The sequence below is a fragment of the Sparassis crispa genome (assembly GCF_003851025.1).
Source record: "Sparassis crispa DNA, contig_000001F, whole genome shotgun sequence".
Classification (NCBI taxonomy): domain Eukaryota; kingdom Fungi; phylum Basidiomycota; class Agaricomycetes; order Polyporales; family Sparassidaceae; genus Sparassis; species Sparassis crispa.
This window is the reverse complement of record NW_020939748.1, coordinates 1,193,156-1,211,178: the sequence shown is the minus strand read 5'-3', so window position 1 is coordinate 1,211,178 and position 18,023 is coordinate 1,193,156. Positions and strand designations below refer to the sequence as shown.

Genomic DNA, 18,023 nt, shown 5'->3' with positions numbered 1-18,023 from the left:
GTCCATGCGGAAGGTCATGCGTGGTGTACGCGTACAGAGACAGCAAGAGCATGGGCAGGCACTAGCTTCCAGGTCATTAGATGGGCGTGAAAATTGAGATTCAGGCTGAGCTGGCGGGCCCTATGCCGCATTGTGTGGTTGTTCCATGCGCAGCGCGCGGGTGCAAGATGGAAGTGAGAGAATAAAGATCCGTGGTCGAGTTTAGCTTTTACTGCTGCTTTGCTTCGGCCAGGTCGAGCCCGGTCGGTCGGCGGTCGGGCATGCGCAATATGATACAGGGTGGCCAGCAAGGGCAGGAAGTCTATGTGTGTTTGGGCCCCTTGAGGCGTGCAGCACGCTCACATCCTCATATTGGGGACGATGACATCGACAATGATCTCCGCGTCGCCAGGCGTGTCGACGAAGGCGTTCTTCTCCTTGGCCCTCACACGCCTCTGCTGCATGTTGCACAAATACGAACAGCGAAATGCGCATCAGCTCGATAACGTTACAACACAAGCGCTAGACCCACCTGGCGCTCCCACTCGCGTTCGCGGTCGCGGTCCCACGCAGTAGTACGTGCAGCGGCGGCGTGGCGGGCGCGCTCGCGGTCGCGTTCCTTGCGGGCGTGCACGAGTGCGCTGAGAGTTTCCTTCGCCCGCTGCTCTTCGTCGTGGTCCACGGCCAGCGCCTTTGCGTGTACGTCGCGCCCGCGGTCCCCTGCCGGCTTCTCGCGCCTGTGCGCCTTCGGATCGTCTTTGGACAGCTCCCACTCCTCCTCGTCCGTTTTCCGGCGCCCAAGCTTGCCTACTTCGTTTTCCTTGTTCGTCTCTTCCGGCTCCTCGGCAATTGCCTCTGAAAGTTCCCGCGCCTTCTGCTTCTCCTTCGAACGCTCGCTACTACTCGAGCTGATGCTGACCGCCGTGCCAGAGACCGAGCCCGTGCTGGATGCGCTGCTGCTGGGTGCGCGACGCGGCGTGTGAGTAAGCGGGACGAAGTTCTCTGCCGGAGTTGTCCATGCGAAGGGAGATGTCTCGCACAGTTCCGTGATACTCAGCTCGTAACGCGACTTCGCGCGACTCGGCGTACCCATCGGGTCATTTTTGTCCTTGGATGTGCGTTCTGAGTACCTCATCTGCTGCTTCTCTCTCTCCTTCTCCCGGAGCTTCTCTTTTGGTTTCTCCTTGTGGGGTTGGTGAGAATGCCGCGAGGTGGTTGAGGTGGTCGAGGCGGTCGAAGACGTGTGCTCGATGGGGATTGCGATCGGCTGTGTAGCATTGGAAGGGCATGTCGACGTGGTTTTCGAAGATGAGGACGTCTTGGGTGGGAGGCGCGAGTTCGCGGCGAACGTGCGCGGAAAGGGATACTCATCCAGCCCGAAGTCGCGTTCGACTGCTTTGCCCTTAGCGCGCTCCTGCCTGAGCAATGCCCCGAGTGAATGCACTGATGACGACTTGGAGATCGAGTCCGAGGAGGATACGAGCGTCCCTGAAGAGCTGGAGACGCCAGACATCGAGGACCGCGACGAAGAGATGATTGGAGCGGGATGGAGGAGGTTTGAGACATTATGGCTCGGCCCATTCCCCCATGTGCTTGTGCGTGCACCATTGCTGCTTGTATCGATGGGCCTGGGATCCTTCTCCACCGTGTATGCGCCCCTGGGGCCGGAACGCTGGTATTCCCACATGGGGGTGCTGCCGACGACGGAGGGGTTCACGAAGAGGATGGGTGGGAAGGGTGGCGGGTCGCTCGGAGTGTGCAGATCGTTGACAGTGCCGGGTGATTGAGGGGAGCTGGCTGTAGAGGAGCCGTGGAGCATAGCATGGCTCTCTGGGGCGAGAGCCTGAGAGAGGTGGACGAAGCCAGCTGCACGCATATTAGGACCGAGTATGTTGCGGGTGTCGACGGCGCCCTCGGAGTGCCGGGCAAGCTGGGATGGACTGAGAGCGGGCCGTCCGCGGTGGGTGGATGTGGTGGAGACGGAATGCATGGAGGAGGGCGACGAGGGCTGGGAGTCGGGCTGCTGGTGGTGGTGGCGGGTTGTGCGCGAGGAGGTGAAGACGAAAGCGGTGCTGCTGCCTGAGCTGGAGCCACTGCCTGTGGTTGAACGGGTGGTGGGAAGGATCGGCTTGCAGTCGTCGAGGTTGATGGACGGCGGTGCGGGGGATTTTCGTTGGAGAGAGCGGGTGGGTATGGGTTGGCGGGGCGTGTGCTGGACACCGTACCAGTCGCTGGAGAGTTCGGGCTGTCTGGAGAGGACGTGCTGCATAGCTATTGTCGGGCGGGGAACATGGTCGATATGACTGTCGAGAGCAAGAGACGAGGACGGTCGACCGCTCCCTTTTACACCCCACTTCCCGCACAATCCCTAGCCTGCCACATCCGGTCGCTTTCCGGTCCAATCTCCTGGTTGGCTGAATCGGCTATCTAGATTTACTCCCATCTTTAATCTTATCTTATCTGCGCACCCAACGCACCGTCCCGATACGGACGATATCCCCTTCCCCACAGTTGGCGCACCATGCAGCTATCTCTCCGGGTGCCACTTCCCCGGCCTGTTGCTATCGCGAGAGTACCTGTCTGACTCCCCGAGCCCGCCCATCGATTCCAGGATATCCACTGACTCGCTCTTGACCACCAACCACTCCCATTTCTGCCCCCCTATGCCCGCCATCGCTGAAATCAAAGTCCCTGCAACGGGCAAAACGATCAAGGTCCCCACGGGGCTCTTCATCAACAATGAGTTCGTGGACTCGGTCGACTCCAAGGAACGCATCGAGTATGTCCTGCCACGTCACGCATATAGTCGTCCGTACATCCGTGCAGGGTCCTGACACCGTTCGTCTCCTCTCAGCTGCGTCAACCCTGCCACCGAGGAGATCCTCTGTTCAGTCATCGCAGGTATGTGTTCTCTTGTGATTGATCCTGTCTGTCGTCCTACTCCTTCTCGTACTGCTTGACCTACATATTAAAGTACCTAGCATGTATCGTTCCTCACATCTAACCCTGTCCTTCGGGTCTATGTTCCTCTCATACTTCACGATCTAATGCATGCATCGATCCGATCCAGGGTCCGAAAAAGACATTGACGTCGCTGTCTCGGCCGCGCGCAAGGCGTTCCAGACCACCTGGGGCAAAAACGTCACCGGCGTCGAGAGGTCGCGTCTCCTCCACAAGCTCGCGGACCTCATCGAGCGCGACGCGCAGGAGCTCGGCGAGCTCGAGACCCTCAACAACGGCAAACCTGTCCGCATCGCGAGGTGCGTTACAATCCAGCCCCCTTTCCCCTCCGCCTGTTCTCTCCGTGCTGACGCGTTCACAGGGATTTCGACATCGGCGACAGCGTCGGCTGTCTGCGCTACTATGCTGGGTGGGCGGACAAGATCGTCGGTGAGGTAAGAGCGTGCTTTCATTCTCACTCACATCTAATCCAGTCCGCGCCGCGCTTCACATCTATTTGCATATCTCGCGCACGCTCGTCCGTCCGTTCCTTCAGTTTCTCCAGGGATCGGGAACGTGGCCTGGGTCTGGGCTGGTTTGTTTACCCAGATGCTGCGAGATCTCTACTTGGTTGTTCACATCTCATATGCGTGCTGTGCCGCGTGCTTATTGGATGGCGAGAGACGTGATCCTCGCGGGAGCAGATCTGCGCTATGCACCGTAGCTTCACGCGTTCGAACGTGTGTGTATGCGTCCCTTGCATGGGGCGATGACGAACCCGGACGCGCTTCGGCGGCCGTACGCCTTCCGCGTGCCTTTGCCCGCGACTTCTACACAGTGACATCGTGTGCCAAGCGTCCTCAGAACCCAGACCAGAATGTCCTAGAAACAGAAACAGAGATGTTACCAGAACCGAGGCCCAGCAGCGTCACTTTCCCATAACCCTGCCGCTTCCCCTGTCTCCCTCCTCATGTCATCGTCCTTGCGTGATGCCCTACTCGTGTTTAATATGAGTCACTGATCACTTCGTATCTTTGCGTTGCAGACTATTGAGGTGGACAACAAGACGAAGTTCGCGTTCACTCGCCATGACCCTATTGGCGTGTGTGGGCAAATGTGCGTTCTTTCATGCTGGAGGCTTGCGTGCTTGCCCTTGGCTTTCATCTGTACCTTCCTTGTTTCCTTATTGTATTCGTCATATGCCTTGTAACTTCGTGTCCGATCCTCGTTACTTACCACGCGCATATCCCCTCCCCTTCTTCGTTTCTTTCCATCTGCCCTCCTGCACATCTACTTATTCCCTCCAATACCCGTCGGTCTCACCTGTCCTCCCGACCTTCTGACGAATTTGGAAATGATGATGCTGACTACCACGCGCATCTCCCTTCCCCTTCTTCGTTTCCTTCCATCTGCCCTCCTGCCCATCTACTTATTCCCTCCAATACCCGTCTGTCTCACCTGTCCTCCCGGCCTTCTGACGAACATGGAGATGATGATGCTGACTACCACGCAGCATTCCCTGGAACTACCCGATCAACATGTGGTACGTGTCATTCTCCTTCCCCTCTTCCGTCTATCAATCATCCCGGACACTCTCTACCACGCTGTTCCTCTTCATCTCCATCTACTTCTTACCTTTTCCCGCCGTTTAGTATTACCGTTCCCACCATCTCCATCTTACCCATTCCGCCGTTTAGTTTTTCTCTTGCCCCATCTGCCCTCTCTGTCTTATCCCACCCTTCACCCACCCTTTATTCGATCTCCCACCGATCTCACCAGTGATATCATCGGACCCATTGACGAGCTGATGTGCTTGTCTTCGCAGGTCCTGGAAGGTCGCCCCCGCCCTTGCGTGCGGTTGTACAATCGTGATGAAGCCGTCCGAGTTGACGCCGCTCACTGCATTGGTGTGTATCATCTTTCTGAAGTCGTTGTTCCTGTTTGCTTTCTTTCGTCGGTTTTGCTACTTCTGCCGAGTATTGCATTCCATTGATAGGCGGTTCGTGTTTGTGGGGTTCGTTCTGATGGCAGGATCCCTTCCCCACACATTTCTATTCGAGATTTGATACTTCTTTCTATTCGTTTTTATCTGATAAGATCACGTCATGACCCTCAATCCGGCCGTGAAGCTTCGCACATTTTGCTCGAGGCGGCCGATCGTGTTCACAAAGTTTTGCGTGGTGTTCGCGTGGACTTCGCATTTTCTCCAGACTTCTTCGATGGTTCTATTGCGCGTTATGGCTCTTCTGTGCTAGGCCCTTGTTCTGTGTCGTCTCCAGGACTGTCGTTCTCGCAATCCCTGGGATTGGATGTTTTGTCTTTTTACTTATCAGACTCCGAGTCTTTTCGTCGACTTGGGGTGCCTTCTGCATGGGGATGTTCGGTCATCTCCGTGCCATTGCCTTCCATTACCTTCCCATGCTATGCCATGCGGATCCTTTACTCCCATTGACTCCTGTCTTCTATCCGACCAAACCTTTTGGTTGCGCTTGCAATTGCGCTTTTCTCCCAAACCGCTGTTGCCATTCTTGACCAGTCAGATGCACGAGACTCTCGCACGCGTCCCATGCACATGCGCCAAATGGATGCCTGTGGTTCGACTTCGCTCATCTGGAGCTATCTGGCCGGCCCGCTCGTGTTCCCTTTATCTACCGGGCATGGACGTGGATATGGGATGTGGTGCCCCCGCTAAGGTATCGGGGCCCCGTGCATGACCCGGCGTTTGTCGCGCGGCTGCAATGCAGTAGTCTCTCTGCCTCTCACGTACAATTGTCGCAGCGCTAGCTTCCTGGTAGTACTTCCGGGCTGTCCTATCTATCATACTAGCTTTGATTGGGTATTTTACGTCTTTGCTGTTTGACCTCCGCCGCCGTTCTCTCTCCCTCCTACTTATTCCGCCTCTCCGAACGTTCATCCCCGTGCTGACTCTTCAACTTTGTCCAGAAACTCTCGGAGCTCATCGTTGAGGCAGGGTGCGTGATACGCCGTCTCGGTCAATCCTGAAGACCCGGCTTCCCATTGTTGGCACTGAAGGCCCGGTATCATCTCATGCTGATCTCCTTCTCGCAGCTTTCCGCCTGGAGTCGTCAACACCGTCCCGTCTCTGGGCTCTGTTGGCGGTGCGGCCCTCTCTTCGCACAAGGATGTCGACAAGGTTGCCTTCACCGGCAGTACGGTTACCGGGCGGAGAATCATGGAAGCTGCGGCGAAGAGCAACCTGAAGAAGGCGAGTCTCTCCGTACCTTATCCCACGTGCACCGCACACTCTTAACACACCTCCGCTTACGTTCGCGGTTTACAGGTGAGCTTGGAGCTCGGCGGCAAGTCCCCACACATCATTTTTGAGTCCGCAGATCTCGACCAAGGTATGGTTGCGCGCAGTGTGTAATAGTTGTTGCTGCGTCTTGTCTACTCCTCGCGATCGGCGTCGCTGATGACTCGATTACCTTGCAGCCGCAAACTGGGTCGCGCTCGGCATCCTGTACAACACGGGTCAGGACTGCACGGCCGGATCCCGGCTGTTCGTCCAAGACACAGTCTACGACAAGTTCGTGCAGGTTCGTCCGTGTGCTTCGTGCTCCACGTCTTGTGATCGGCGCCCGTCCCGTCAGAGGACCTCCTGCTGACTTGCCCGCTTGATTGCAGATTCTCGTCCAGAAGGCGAAGGAGCTGAAAGTGGGAGATGGGTTCGACGACAATAACTCAGGTGGTCCTGTGGTACGTCCGTCTCTGGTTCTCCGTCGCTCTCCTGGGTATCTGCTTGGTGGTGCCGGAGCTCCTTTTTTTCCCTTACGTACAGCGATATCCAGCGCTCACCTTCCTTTTCATTCCGGCTGTCGCTTCTAATGCTCCCGGCCCCCCTGCACGGAGGCACACTCTTGCGGGCGACGTTTGGTCTTGACCGTTTGTGTGAGCGGTTGATCTGACCGTGTCGGTACAGGTGTCGAAAACGCAGTATGACAAGATCTTCAGGTATATCGACTACGGTAAGCAGGAGGGTGCGAAGCTCGTCCTGGGAGGAGAGAAACGTCCCACGAAAGGCTACTACGTCGATCCGACAAGTGAGTTTCCTTGTTGAAGTCGCAGGTCGGTGGCTGACAAACTGTGCAGTCTTCACTGAGGTGAAGCCGGACATGAAGATCGTGAGTCGTGGCTTAATGTGCTGCTTTCGCGGTGGCCGAGCTGACAACGATGTCGCAGGTTCGGGATGAGATCTTCGGGCCTGTATTGTCTGTGGCCAAGTTCAGCACAGAGGAAGAAGCGATCAAGCTGGCGAACGACACGACGTATGGTCTGGGCGCTGGTTTGCACTCTAGTATGTTTTCTTTTTCTGTTGTTTGGCTTCATCCAGATGTCTGTGCTGCGTTCCCGCGTCGGCAGCAAACTCCGTTGACGGATTCTGTCTGTCGGTGCAGACGCGCTACAATCACCAACTTCGATGGCCTCTTTGTTAGGGCTGCGCCTTGATGATCCACCGCCGCGGGGATTGTGAATGCGCGGGATTAGCGACAAGTGATTGGGCGATTGTGGGACATACGCTGACCGTCCAACTTTTTAACAGATGATGCAAACCAGTGCATGCGCGTGTCTTCAGAGTTGGAGGCGGGTACGGTGAGTGATTGTGCCATTCCGCTGTGCACCTGCCCTGGCGGTCCTCTCAGTCCTCGGAAAATCGGCGACTACTGAGCGGGGTTGTCCGCTGTGATCCCCGATGCAAATCGGAGTGGATTCGGTGGCATGGGACCGCAATATAGTGTGCTCATCGTATGGAGTGATTGCTGACGGTGTATGCTTTCAGGTCTGGGTAAACCAGTACAATATGTTACAGAACAATGTTCCCTTCGGAGGGAAGAAGCAGAGCGGAATCGGTGAGTGATGTTTCATCGGCTTACGGGAGATTGCCCTCTATAACCATGGAGCGGTATGCATCCCCCGATGAAGGGCTGGATCCCATAGGGTGTGGGAGGCAGGAACGAGCGCTAATCTTGACCATTGCCAGGGCGGGAACTCGGCAGCTATGCCCTCGAGGAGTACACCTCCGTGAAGGCTGTCCACTGGAACTTCGGCGAACAGCTCAGCTGGCCGTTCTGAGAGCGTACTCGGACATTGTGCGATATGTGCGAAGAACGTTGGATACTACGACAGAAGTCAAACCCACAGTGCTTGTATGTACTTTTGACAACAAACGAAGGAAGATCAGGATATTGCATCCGCCAGCACGCAGAGAGCCTCTTAGGTACAATCGCGGGCATTGCACTTTTCATGCGTTGATTATCCTTGACTGAACTCTCAGAAGTGGTAACGTGGAGTATTATTGTCGACGCTGTCCCGAACGTCGGGACGACGATGCAAAAGCTCGTCCCGAAGGTGACCTTTGAACGCGGCCGTCATGCCATTACGTTGAGCCTTGTCTTACTCATGTCGGATTGCAACGACAAATGGTCAAGACTGATCCACGACTACCATGACCTGGCATTGTAATACTACCATTCTGCCGCAGAGTTATCCGGCCACACGCGGAGCAGACTTTGCTACGATGTGGTGTGCCAGCCGTCGAGACGATGTCCACGATGCGGCGATTTACTACCACAGTATTACTCTTCGACCGGACTCTAGTCGCCGCTCTTGAAATCCCAGAAGTGTCTCGTTGGCCGGCGGGTTGATAGGAATCTGGAACACCACTTGCACTCGCTAGCGGCTAATTATTATTGTTAGCGGCGAACACTAGTAGCAGCTCTTCACAGTCAGTTTGACCCCTGTGTAACCATCATATTGGACCAAAAAAAGGTTGAACGCGTCCTGCGGAGTTCTTTTCCGACCCATTCCCACCAGGGCCATTGCCGGCTGCTCGAGCTTTTACGTTGACGTTTGAACATGAGAGAATGGACCCACGAGACGTACACAGTCCGGGTCTTCGGTCGCAATCTTCACTTATGGACAACCTTTCTTAGTTCCATTTCTGCTATCAGTGCTTGAGTGCTTGTTTTCAGGCGGCACCTTGGTAGATTAGCAAGGTAGAATTGAGTAAGAGCGGTTTACCGAACACCAATGAACTACTCACATCAACTACAACCCCTGAGGTTTCACTACAGAGGGAACGTATTTCCAGAGACACGCGAATGGGAAAGCATGAGACAGATTCTATGGATAGACAACCGAACAATGTTCCGGCAAATGCATGACTAGCTTATTATCTTCTATTTGCTGAAAAGGTCCAGAAGGTCCGGAAAACAACAGCAATTTCCCGGTGTTGTATGTTCCATCTACAAATTGAATGTGACGTACTTCAGATTCCGCAACCGCTGCACCAAATCAAATAAACACATTGTACGACTGCACAAGAAAATCCCGGGTTGCAATTTTTTTCGAATCTCTACAAACCTACCACACAGATGTCAATTGTGAAACATGCTTGAATTATAACCTGCGCGGGTATCTGGGCACTTCAACCTAAGTTTAGGCGCCCTGTGTAACAGCGGGGTTTAGCATCTGTCAGTATTCAAGTAAAGGATCCGAACTGTGTGAGTGAGAAGGAATCAGCAATGTGCTGCTAGAGCCACTGCCACGATGCGCTGCACAGAAGGTGATCTCCGGACAATTCTCTGAGATCCCATGTGGGTATAGGATGGTACTGCGGGACTCAGGTTTGTAACGAATGAAAGAACTGGTGCCTGGAATGCGCCTGCTATGCAATGTTGAGAGTAACGGAGAAACGCGTGAAAGGCGCGAACATTGTGATGGTGCATAGCCGCTGCTTGACAGGTAGTGATTGGCGCAACATCATCAGGACGCACTGGGATGCAGTGCATAGTGGTCCATCTAGCCATGATATGCATCTTGCTTACATTGACCTTGAAAGCACCTCGGTACGAACTTGGGCAGCCTTGCCAGTGGAGAGGAGCTGTTAGTACTGTGCAACTACGACTACTTCACCTTCCTTCTTCGTCGTGGATCGGATATTAGATCTCACATCACGTGATGCAGTTGCTGCTTGAAAACATTCGAACAACAGACCGAGTTCGTTGGTACAGTATGTATTGGCTACAAGCGACGAGAGAAACACAATACAATGAGACTGAAAGGCTTCGAGAATAAATTATGCAGTAATGTCCGTCGACAATAATAATAGTACAGATCTGTTTTAGTCGACTGAACACTATTCGTACCTGATAAACACCATGCAGCATCAATCAAGCTTCAAGAATGACAATAAAATAAGACTTTACACGCTACGATGAGATTGACTTTAGGGCTGTACTCCTTTAAGAGATTTTCTACAGGTGACCTCAAGGATATGAAGGGTCTTGATAACCAGGATACGTCGGATCCTGCAACTTATGGGTAGATTAGAGCAGTTGTCGTAGCAAAATGATTGCACTCACAGCAGAATGTCTCCAATCACTCGACGTAGGATGTCCTGGTGCTACGTTTCCAGCCGAGGTGTCGTAGAGTTCTGGACTTCCCTGATAGTAACGCTCTTGGTAGGATTCACTGTAATGTAGGAATGAGGTGTTTTGAATCGCCGCTACATAGACTGACCCACCTTTGAGAGGCGGGCACTGCCATCTGCCCACTGAGCCCCCGCTGCTGGTCACTCAATCTGTAGTCATAAGTCGGATTGTTGGCAACCATTTCACCGCTTGTACCGGCCTGGCCGTAGAGATTGTACGACGGAACGCCAGGATAATCATACTGGGCAGGAACAACAGAGCTCTGCGCATAGGTGGGATGCATTGCGAGTGACGCTTCAGGAGTCGCAGGGATGTTCGACAAGTAGGACTGATCGAAGCCCATGTTTCCGTATGCGGGGGCGGAATGCGTAGTTGATTGGCTGTACCCTCGCCGGACCGAAGGTGTTTGCGATGGCATTACAAACGGGTTTTGTAAATCGACTCGTTGCCCAGGGGAGGCAGTGGGGACAAAACCTTGATAATTGTGCAATTGTGCAGGGGAAGGCTGGACAGATCTGTTTGACGGGACGGACATGTTTGCAACTCCAGGCCAAGTGGCGCGCGATTGAGGTATCGGGGCGACGACGTTAGCTGAAGATGTCGCTTTCTGCTGGTGCAGAGGGATGTATTCGCACTGCATGTCCCTCTTCTCGCAGCGTTCGCAGCGCGGTGTTCCTCCTGAACACTGAGACAAACGATAAATGGCATAAGTGTAAGGTGGCATCTCAGAATGTGGCACAAACCTTTACTTGACGGCGGCGACATTCCGTACATGCAATTGGGGTGCGTCTGCTCCTGACTACGGGCTGGAGGAGAGATTGGTCGATACTGCGGTTAAGAGCTGTGCAGAAGCGGGAAGTTTAGTGGCAGGAACGTGACAAACGACATATCGGGTTCTCACGAGTACTAGACCTTGAGCTAGTGCTTGTATTCGATCTAACGGGGCCGACGCCGCTCGGCCGGCCCATGTTTGTCTCGCTGTGATCCATTGAAGAAAGCACGATTGTCGGGACGACGAGGTAGTGTGCAAGAGAAGTCCCGGAACGGAGACAACGACGGACAAAGAGCGACGGGCGCAGGTTTTATAGCAAACGGTCCAAACACTCTGCCGAGCGTCAAGGAGTACCAAGGACGCAACGGAATCTTCCACAAAGGAAACGCAGTGGATCCACGACGCATCGCCCTCATGTACGCATCGTATCGCACGAGTTGAGCACGAACCATCAATCCAGATTGTTTGGGCGATGGACGCCCGACCGTCCGCGCGCTAGTTCACGAGGGTGATGGTCCTAGATTCGACGTAAGCGACAACGTTGACGCGGACTTACCTGTAGCGGCAATTTTGGGGGAGAGCTCGGCATACAAAACAGTAAACGAGACACGAAGAATCTCACTGGCTGCTGCGGTGTTAGAGCAGCGGCAAAAAAATATGTCAATAACCTTGCTAAGAACACGAAAAGGCTAAATCATGGTGGCATTGCACAACGACTATCAGCTGAGCTCCGTTGTCCAGTTGCTAGCGCTCGAGAGTAATAACGGCCATCCCTTAGGGAGACGAGTACGCTTGAGGCAGATCCATGGAAAACTAACGGCACCGGAACTGACAAGATGGGTAGCCGCAAGCAGAGAGATGCAATCTGGTTGACGAGGCACCCATCCAGGAAAGGAATGGTCGACCTCCAACTTTGAGATTAATGGCGCTGTGCATAGCCTCGCTGGCCGTGGGTGTTTTTCTGGCTACACCCAGTGACGATGACAACGCCTCGTGATGAATTAAAGGTGATGGACCCTACAGCAAGCTTAGCACTGTTCGGGAGTCGTCTACCTTGCATTGCACTCCGGCGGTTCGCGGAGTTACGTTGAAGTTCACAAGTTACTGTGATCACTGCTATTACAGATGAGTCGGAGCTGGGAACACCACCAGAAAAAGGATCCTCTCACTCAAAAGCGATGCAGGGGTGTTGTGTGATAGGGAGAGCCATTGATATCAAAGTTCCCATCTTGTGTCTTCCGAGTCCGCGACTGTGACGTCTTCCATGGCAATCATTGCAAGTACTTATACGAGATGACGTCTACAGAGGAGTGACACCCTCAAAGGTCATTCTGGGATGCTCCAGTTCAGAATCGCATTATGGTGGCAGCAGTTCAGATATGATACACGTTCACAGCGGCCGCTGCCTCAGCAGCCGCATCGACCGAAAAGAACGGAAAGAACGGAAGTCTCTGATCAGAGTCCATCATAGTGCATGCTAAACGAACTTCCAGTACATAAAAATGAGGTAAGATTCCGTCAATTCGCTTCGAGCTTCGCTCTTCAAGGCAACATTTCATTCCTGTCGGACATTAATCGGGCGGACAAACCATGCTGGGGTCGAGCTGCCACATGTTTTCCAGAGTGCGGATGACTGGAATGTGTCGAAGTGAAGTCCTGTGTCATGAGAATACCAATACACAATAGAGAACGTCTCGGGCTCCACGCGTAGACAACGAGCCCACTACATGGCGAGATAATCTCGCATCTCCTCTTCTGTTAACTTCCTGAAGGTCGCCTTCGCTCGCCCTGTGCCTTCTATCTTTCCAGCTTCCAGGTCTGCTTCGCTGGGCACTGTTACCACGCCGATCTCGATAGTCTTCTCCGTCATGTGTCCCTCAAAACCTTCCTTCAAGGTTAAGAGGGCCGTGTGAATAGCGTCCTCGAGGCTGATATCATCGTTGTACCTGCATAATGATCAAATAATTGATGGTTTTGTTGAAACAACGATTTGAACGGCCATAACATACCGTTTCTCGAGGAAGGTCTTCGCGTTAACCATGTTCTTCCCAATCGCGCTAGCCTTCCAAGCCCAAAATGATCCAGACGGATCTACCTGGTAGAGACTCGGCCCACGGTTGATGTCCCAGCCTGCTACTAGCAAAGACACGCCGTACGGACGGACACCGCTACACCGAGATGAGAATATAGTCAGAAAGCTGAACAGCGGCGTACCCGGAATGTGTTGCTTCTTGCATGATAGTCGCAATCTCCTGGGTGAGCACCTTGGTTGGAGGATACTCGTTGTAGATCTTCCAGTACGCTTGAGCACTCTTCCGCGCTTTGGCAACAAGAATTCGGAAGTCGGGGCCCATACCAGAGTAGACAATGCCAATGTTTGGGCATATTACCGACACCTTGTCTATCATCGAGTCATCAATGAGAATGGATGACGATTTCTTCTCTGTGGCAATGACAATGCCATTTGATGCTACGACCTTGTGATAAATCTCCCACGCGTGAGGAAGAGAATTTTGAACGCACCTTTAATACCAAGACTCGTGGTTCCTTGAGACACCGCTGCCAATGCATGCTCGATCTGCACAAGCTTCCCACTAGGTGAGAATACTGTGAGGGAGTAACTGCAGGGAAAATAAACCATATGCATTTTTGGACGGAAACAGTTGGAATTTACCTATACGCGCCACCATCTGCACTAGCCATGTCGTACTATATTGTTGATTGTGGAGATAGGTGAACTGGAGTAGACACACTTCGACTGCACGACGCGTACCTCGATTCGAGACTGCAGTGCACACGCGTACACCTGGGCAGATGTCACGTTACACACCATCACGTGGTTAACAGTTCTCCACTCTGGCAGTGGCACTCGTTCTCCCAATTCTCAGTCGCCGCTTCTCGATCCGTATGTATATCTACGAGCATGCTCCTCCCGCTAAATCCTCAAGGCTCATCGCTCAATTTCTGTGCTGCGATCCCCTGCTGTCTGCCATGCACTCGCACTATGTAGGCTGTGGACTGGTGGACGAAGTGGTGGTCCACCATATAGGCGCGACATCCGGTACCGATGGTCGCTAATGCCATTCTCGATGCTGTGCAATATTTCGAGCTCCTGTCAATCGACGGATCAGACACGACCAGCAAGCACTGCAGGGCCACAGGCTACTTTTTAGTGTATCGTCCCCTGAATCTGAGCGGATGCTTCCTCATCTTGCTGATAAGATCATTAATATTGTCATTCATTTGTTAGAAGGCTGGACAGGAATATAACGACCCGCCACTAGCAACGGTGCGTATCAAGTGGTTGGTATCGATGTTCATTGGCCGATGCCTCGCGCGACGAACAGAACGACACAATCTCAAAGCCTCTCCCCCACATCCCCATCTCACCGCAGCCATGATATCACCGAGAGATCACGGCAAAAGGCAATCATAACTATGTATTGTTTAGCGGTACCGCCAAGGTGCTGCGAGGACGAACGTTTATACCGTCCCGGCTCCGAGCACCGCAGATCTGACATTGACTGCGATCAATTACAGTACATTCGGTGCATGGCCAGACAATTTGCTTTGCTGGAAGGAAAGAAGGCTGCCGACTTCTCACATAAGTGTAAGCGGATCGTGGTTGAGATAAAATATGTTCCATTGCTTCATTTCATTGATAATGGTACACCGTACGTTTCTTCTCACTTATCATCATGCACCTACTCGACTCTGAGTGGGGTCGTCCGCAGGTAGGGCTGCCACATCGAAGTTAGTATGCATCTACATAGCGCATATGAGGAATCCGCATTACCTTGTGGATGACGAAATCGGGGAACAGAGTCTTGGCCTCCTCGTTGGTCACTGATGGGTGCACAATGACATCGTCGCCCTTGTTCCAGTTGACAGGGGTCGTCACCCTGTACTTGTCGCCAATCTGCAGAGCTATTTGCAGAATTCCGTCAGTCAGAGCATCTATACAGTACTTGGGCATATCAACGCACAATCGACCACCCTGAGACGAAGTCATGATCAAGAAAAAATATCGACATCGAGCTGAACGAACATACCGGAGAATCTCGTCGAAGTTACGGCCAGTGGAAGCGGGGTATGCAAGCGTCAAGCGGATGACTTTCTTCGGGTCGATAACGAAGACCGTACGGATCTAAGGGGTTGTAAAGTAATTTAAGCTCGTAGGACAGGACAATGATTAAGTCTTGGAGAACTGACGGTAAACGGGAGACCCTTCGCATCGCGGTTGGTGGCATCCTGCTCATCCAGCATGTCGTACAAGGTGGAGATCTTCCTCTCAGGGTCGGCGATCTATTAAAGATACAGTATCAACGGAGAGTCCTGAGGACCTGAAGATGACGCACGATGGGGAAATCAACGTTGGTAGGGGCGAACTTTGAGCCATATTCGTTGATATCCTGTACCCACTTCTCATGCTCCTCGAGACCGTTGGCAGAGATCCCAATGACCTTCACATTGCGCTGTCTGAAGTCAGGGATCCTAGATGAATTTGATATTCAAATACGGCTCTTCGATGGTAAACGGTAACCCTGACCTCCGCGCAACCTCACCCAACTCCGTCGTGCAGACAGGAGTGAAATCACCGGGGTGTGAGAACAAGATAGCCTATTGATCATACATCATTCGCAGTTGAGGAGGCAGTCGAAATGAAGACGACATTCGTACCCATGAGTCGCCAATCCACTCATGGAACTTGATATGACCCTGGGTGGTTTCAGCTTCGAAATCGGGGGCAGTATTTCCCAGACGAAGGCTAGGCATGGCTGTGGTTCGTAGTGGGTGAGAAGACTCGATAGGAGGCAATGTACCGTTCAAGCGCCATCCTTTTATACGAGGTTGGTACTAGATAGGGTATCGCAATTCCTGTATGATCTCGCGATGATGATGAAGTGTGACGAATCGCTTCTCACGCCTACATGGCTCGATTCAACGCCAAGCCCAGGGGAGCTAGATGAAGTCTGGAGGTCGTCTACTTCATGTATGGAAGCAGTCATTGGAGTGACGACTCTACAAGGGTGTAAGAAGGCAGAGAGTGCAAGGTGGTCGGCCATGATGAAAGGAAGCTACGATCGCGCGTATCAAACGTATTTGAGAAGCCGTGTGCGAAAAATGACTATGAATTACACATGCATTGAGCAAGTCCCATTCACGTCAATTGCAACGATAAGCGGATAGAAACAACTGTAAGATGACAACAATAAGCAGTAATGTACTACAGACCACAAGAGTAATTGCACTGCAAATTATATCTGAGTGTTCACCCTGAGACAGCAGGAGTTCGCAGTAACATCTTCTAGTAAGATGCTCTTATTAGCCGTGCGGGGAAACGGTTCGCGGAACGCACTCTGCACTTCTATCTCCGAGACACGTGGTGGCGTCAGTGGAGGTCATGCCGAGTCGTCTGCTATCAGAAACGAGAATCTAATCTGCAGAATGATCACAAGCCTGCAGGACAGCGATTCATGATGAGTTGACTTTCTACAACAGAGAGCCAATAACCACAGCATACGACGGTGTCAATAATAGGCAATTGCATGGAGCAAACTATGTGGATGTTTCTCCTGATGGACCTTTAGGATAGAGGGCATTTCCTCATCAATGTCGTTCGCAGCCTCGATCTGCTCGAAAGATTAACGCCTGCGCATTCCAAGAAGCTAAATGAACATTTACTGCAGCTGCCAATTCGACAATCGCTTTGCCGGCTTTGTGGGCCTCCTCGTGATTATCCCTGATCTCGATGTTGACTATATGGACCGGTTTGTTGAATTCACCACCTCTTGTAAGTAGATCTGACGGAGACTGAGTATCTATGAAAGAAGTCAAAGAGTTCTCGACTGACCGTCACACACAGCGTCGAAACAACGTTCTTCGCACGTGATTACGATGTCCGCAACTGTTTTGCTTTCTTGCCAACGCTCGGGAGCCAGTTTCAGCTGTCGATTTCTGTCTAGCATCTGCAGGAGACCGTTTGCAGTATAACTTCGGGTACACTTAACAGATCTAACGCGTATAGGAAGACTGATAGTCAAACTCACAGGCGCGGATCTTGTGTTTGTAATTCTTGGTATATATCATTATATGGTGTCCCAAAGGGATATATGTTTGGTTTGTCCACAGCAGGGCCTGGTAATCGGACGGCCGATCCAGTCCCATACGAGACTACTCGGTAACCTGCCTTCCTGGAAGTGGAATGTCACAAGGGAGACTTATACAGCTCAGGTTTGAAATACTGACGCTAGTACGTAATGCCCCTCCATTGACCGATTCTGCGTGGTGAGCGACGTCAGTCCTACAGCGCACATCACACGGAAACCAGACGCACTTACCTGATTGCTTGCACATACTACACCAAATAAAGGACGAGGTCTATATATGTTTGGCTGAGGCGGAGGCCGATGAGATACCAAAGCCGCATCTTTGGCTTCTTCAGCCAATTGTTGGTTAGATACCACGGCCGCGGGATATCCTGGAGGAGATGCAGTGGGATATGGGGGAATGGATGTTGTACTTCCCAGAGGTGGGTACGGAGAAGGTGCCCCCGGAGGTATTGGTACATTGGAAGGTGTCGCTGACCGCTGAAGACGGGGATCCGCACGGGCTAGGCGTGGATCTCGCGCTCTTCTTGGGTCCATTGTCTGATAACACCCGAATCTACCTGTTAAGTCTTAAAGTGTGTCAGAACTACGAAGGGCTGAACATGAAGTGTCTCCGCTGGAAGCCTCAGCAGTATCTAGAACATTACGAGTCTCCTTCTCAACCCAGCGCAATAGCAGCAGGTCGATAAAGCTTCCACTCTAAATCATCGCTGGCCACAGACAAGTATAAGACGTACCGGAGGAGTGATGTCGTTGACTCTATGGGGGAAG

General features: G+C 52.6%; 6 protein-coding genes across 6 annotated transcripts; 2 read left to right on the top strand and 4 right to left on the bottom strand.

Annotated features, from left to right (window-relative positions):
- Positions 1-338: 338 nt before the first annotated feature.
- On the bottom strand, positions 339-2,248 carry SCP_0203680 (hypothetical protein; the record flags this gene model as incomplete). Its single annotated transcript, XM_027754283.1, has 2 exons — positions 339-437; positions 512-2,248. 2 exons carry the CDS (start codon positions 2,246-2,248, stop codon positions 339-341), a joined length of 1,836 nt encoding a protein of 611 aa, XP_027610084.1.
- Positions 2,249-2,642: 394 nt separating this feature from the next.
- On the top strand, positions 2,643-8,010 carry SCP_0203670 (Aldehyde dehydrogenase; the record flags this gene model as incomplete). The annotated part of the gene is made up of 18 exons (XM_027754282.1): positions 2,643-2,758; positions 2,834-2,880; positions 3,050-3,239; positions 3,302-3,374; positions 3,965-4,035; positions 4,433-4,462; positions 4,745-4,826; positions 5,863-5,891; positions 5,989-6,145; positions 6,221-6,284; positions 6,373-6,476; positions 6,565-6,636; positions 6,860-6,980; positions 7,030-7,061; positions 7,120-7,234; positions 7,481-7,530; positions 7,718-7,787; positions 7,919-8,010. The coding sequence occupies 18 exons, from the start codon at positions 2,643-2,645 to the stop codon at positions 8,008-8,010; spliced, it is 1,515 nt and encodes a 504-aa protein (XP_027610083.1).
- A 2,195-nt stretch (positions 8,011-10,205) lies between these two features.
- Positions 10,206-11,359, bottom strand: SCP_0203660 (hypothetical protein; the record flags this gene model as incomplete). The annotated part of the gene is made up of 5 exons (XM_027754281.1): positions 10,206-10,247; positions 10,302-10,410; positions 10,463-11,055; positions 11,114-11,211; positions 11,272-11,359. The coding sequence occupies 5 exons, from the start codon at positions 11,357-11,359 to the stop codon at positions 10,206-10,208; spliced, it is 930 nt and encodes a 309-aa protein (XP_027610082.1).
- Positions 11,360-12,865: 1,506 nt separating this feature from the next.
- Positions 12,866-13,845, bottom strand: SCP_0203650 (Probable proteasome subunit alpha type-2; the record flags this gene model as incomplete). Its single annotated transcript, XM_027754280.1, has 5 exons — positions 12,866-13,088; positions 13,152-13,310; positions 13,357-13,612; positions 13,666-13,763; positions 13,817-13,845. 5 exons carry the CDS (start codon positions 13,843-13,845, stop codon positions 12,866-12,868), a joined length of 765 nt encoding a protein of 254 aa, XP_027610081.1.
- Positions 13,846-14,846: 1,001 nt separating this feature from the next.
- On the bottom strand, positions 14,847-15,918 carry SCP_0203640 (Mitochondrial peroxiredoxin PRX1; the record flags this gene model as incomplete). Its single annotated transcript, XM_027754279.1, has 8 exons — positions 14,847-14,882; positions 14,939-15,069; positions 15,129-15,139; positions 15,195-15,289; positions 15,355-15,447; positions 15,501-15,636; positions 15,692-15,762; positions 15,823-15,918. 8 exons carry the CDS (start codon positions 15,916-15,918, stop codon positions 14,847-14,849), a joined length of 669 nt encoding a protein of 222 aa, XP_027610080.1.
- Positions 15,919-17,632: 1,714 nt separating this feature from the next.
- SCP_0203630 (hypothetical protein) lies at positions 17,633-17,941 on the top strand (the record flags this gene model as incomplete). Its single annotated transcript, XM_027754278.1, has 1 exon — positions 17,633-17,941. The coding sequence occupies one exon, from the start codon at positions 17,633-17,635 to the stop codon at positions 17,939-17,941; it is 309 nt and encodes a 102-aa protein (XP_027610079.1).
- Positions 17,942-18,023: the final 82 nt, after the last annotated feature.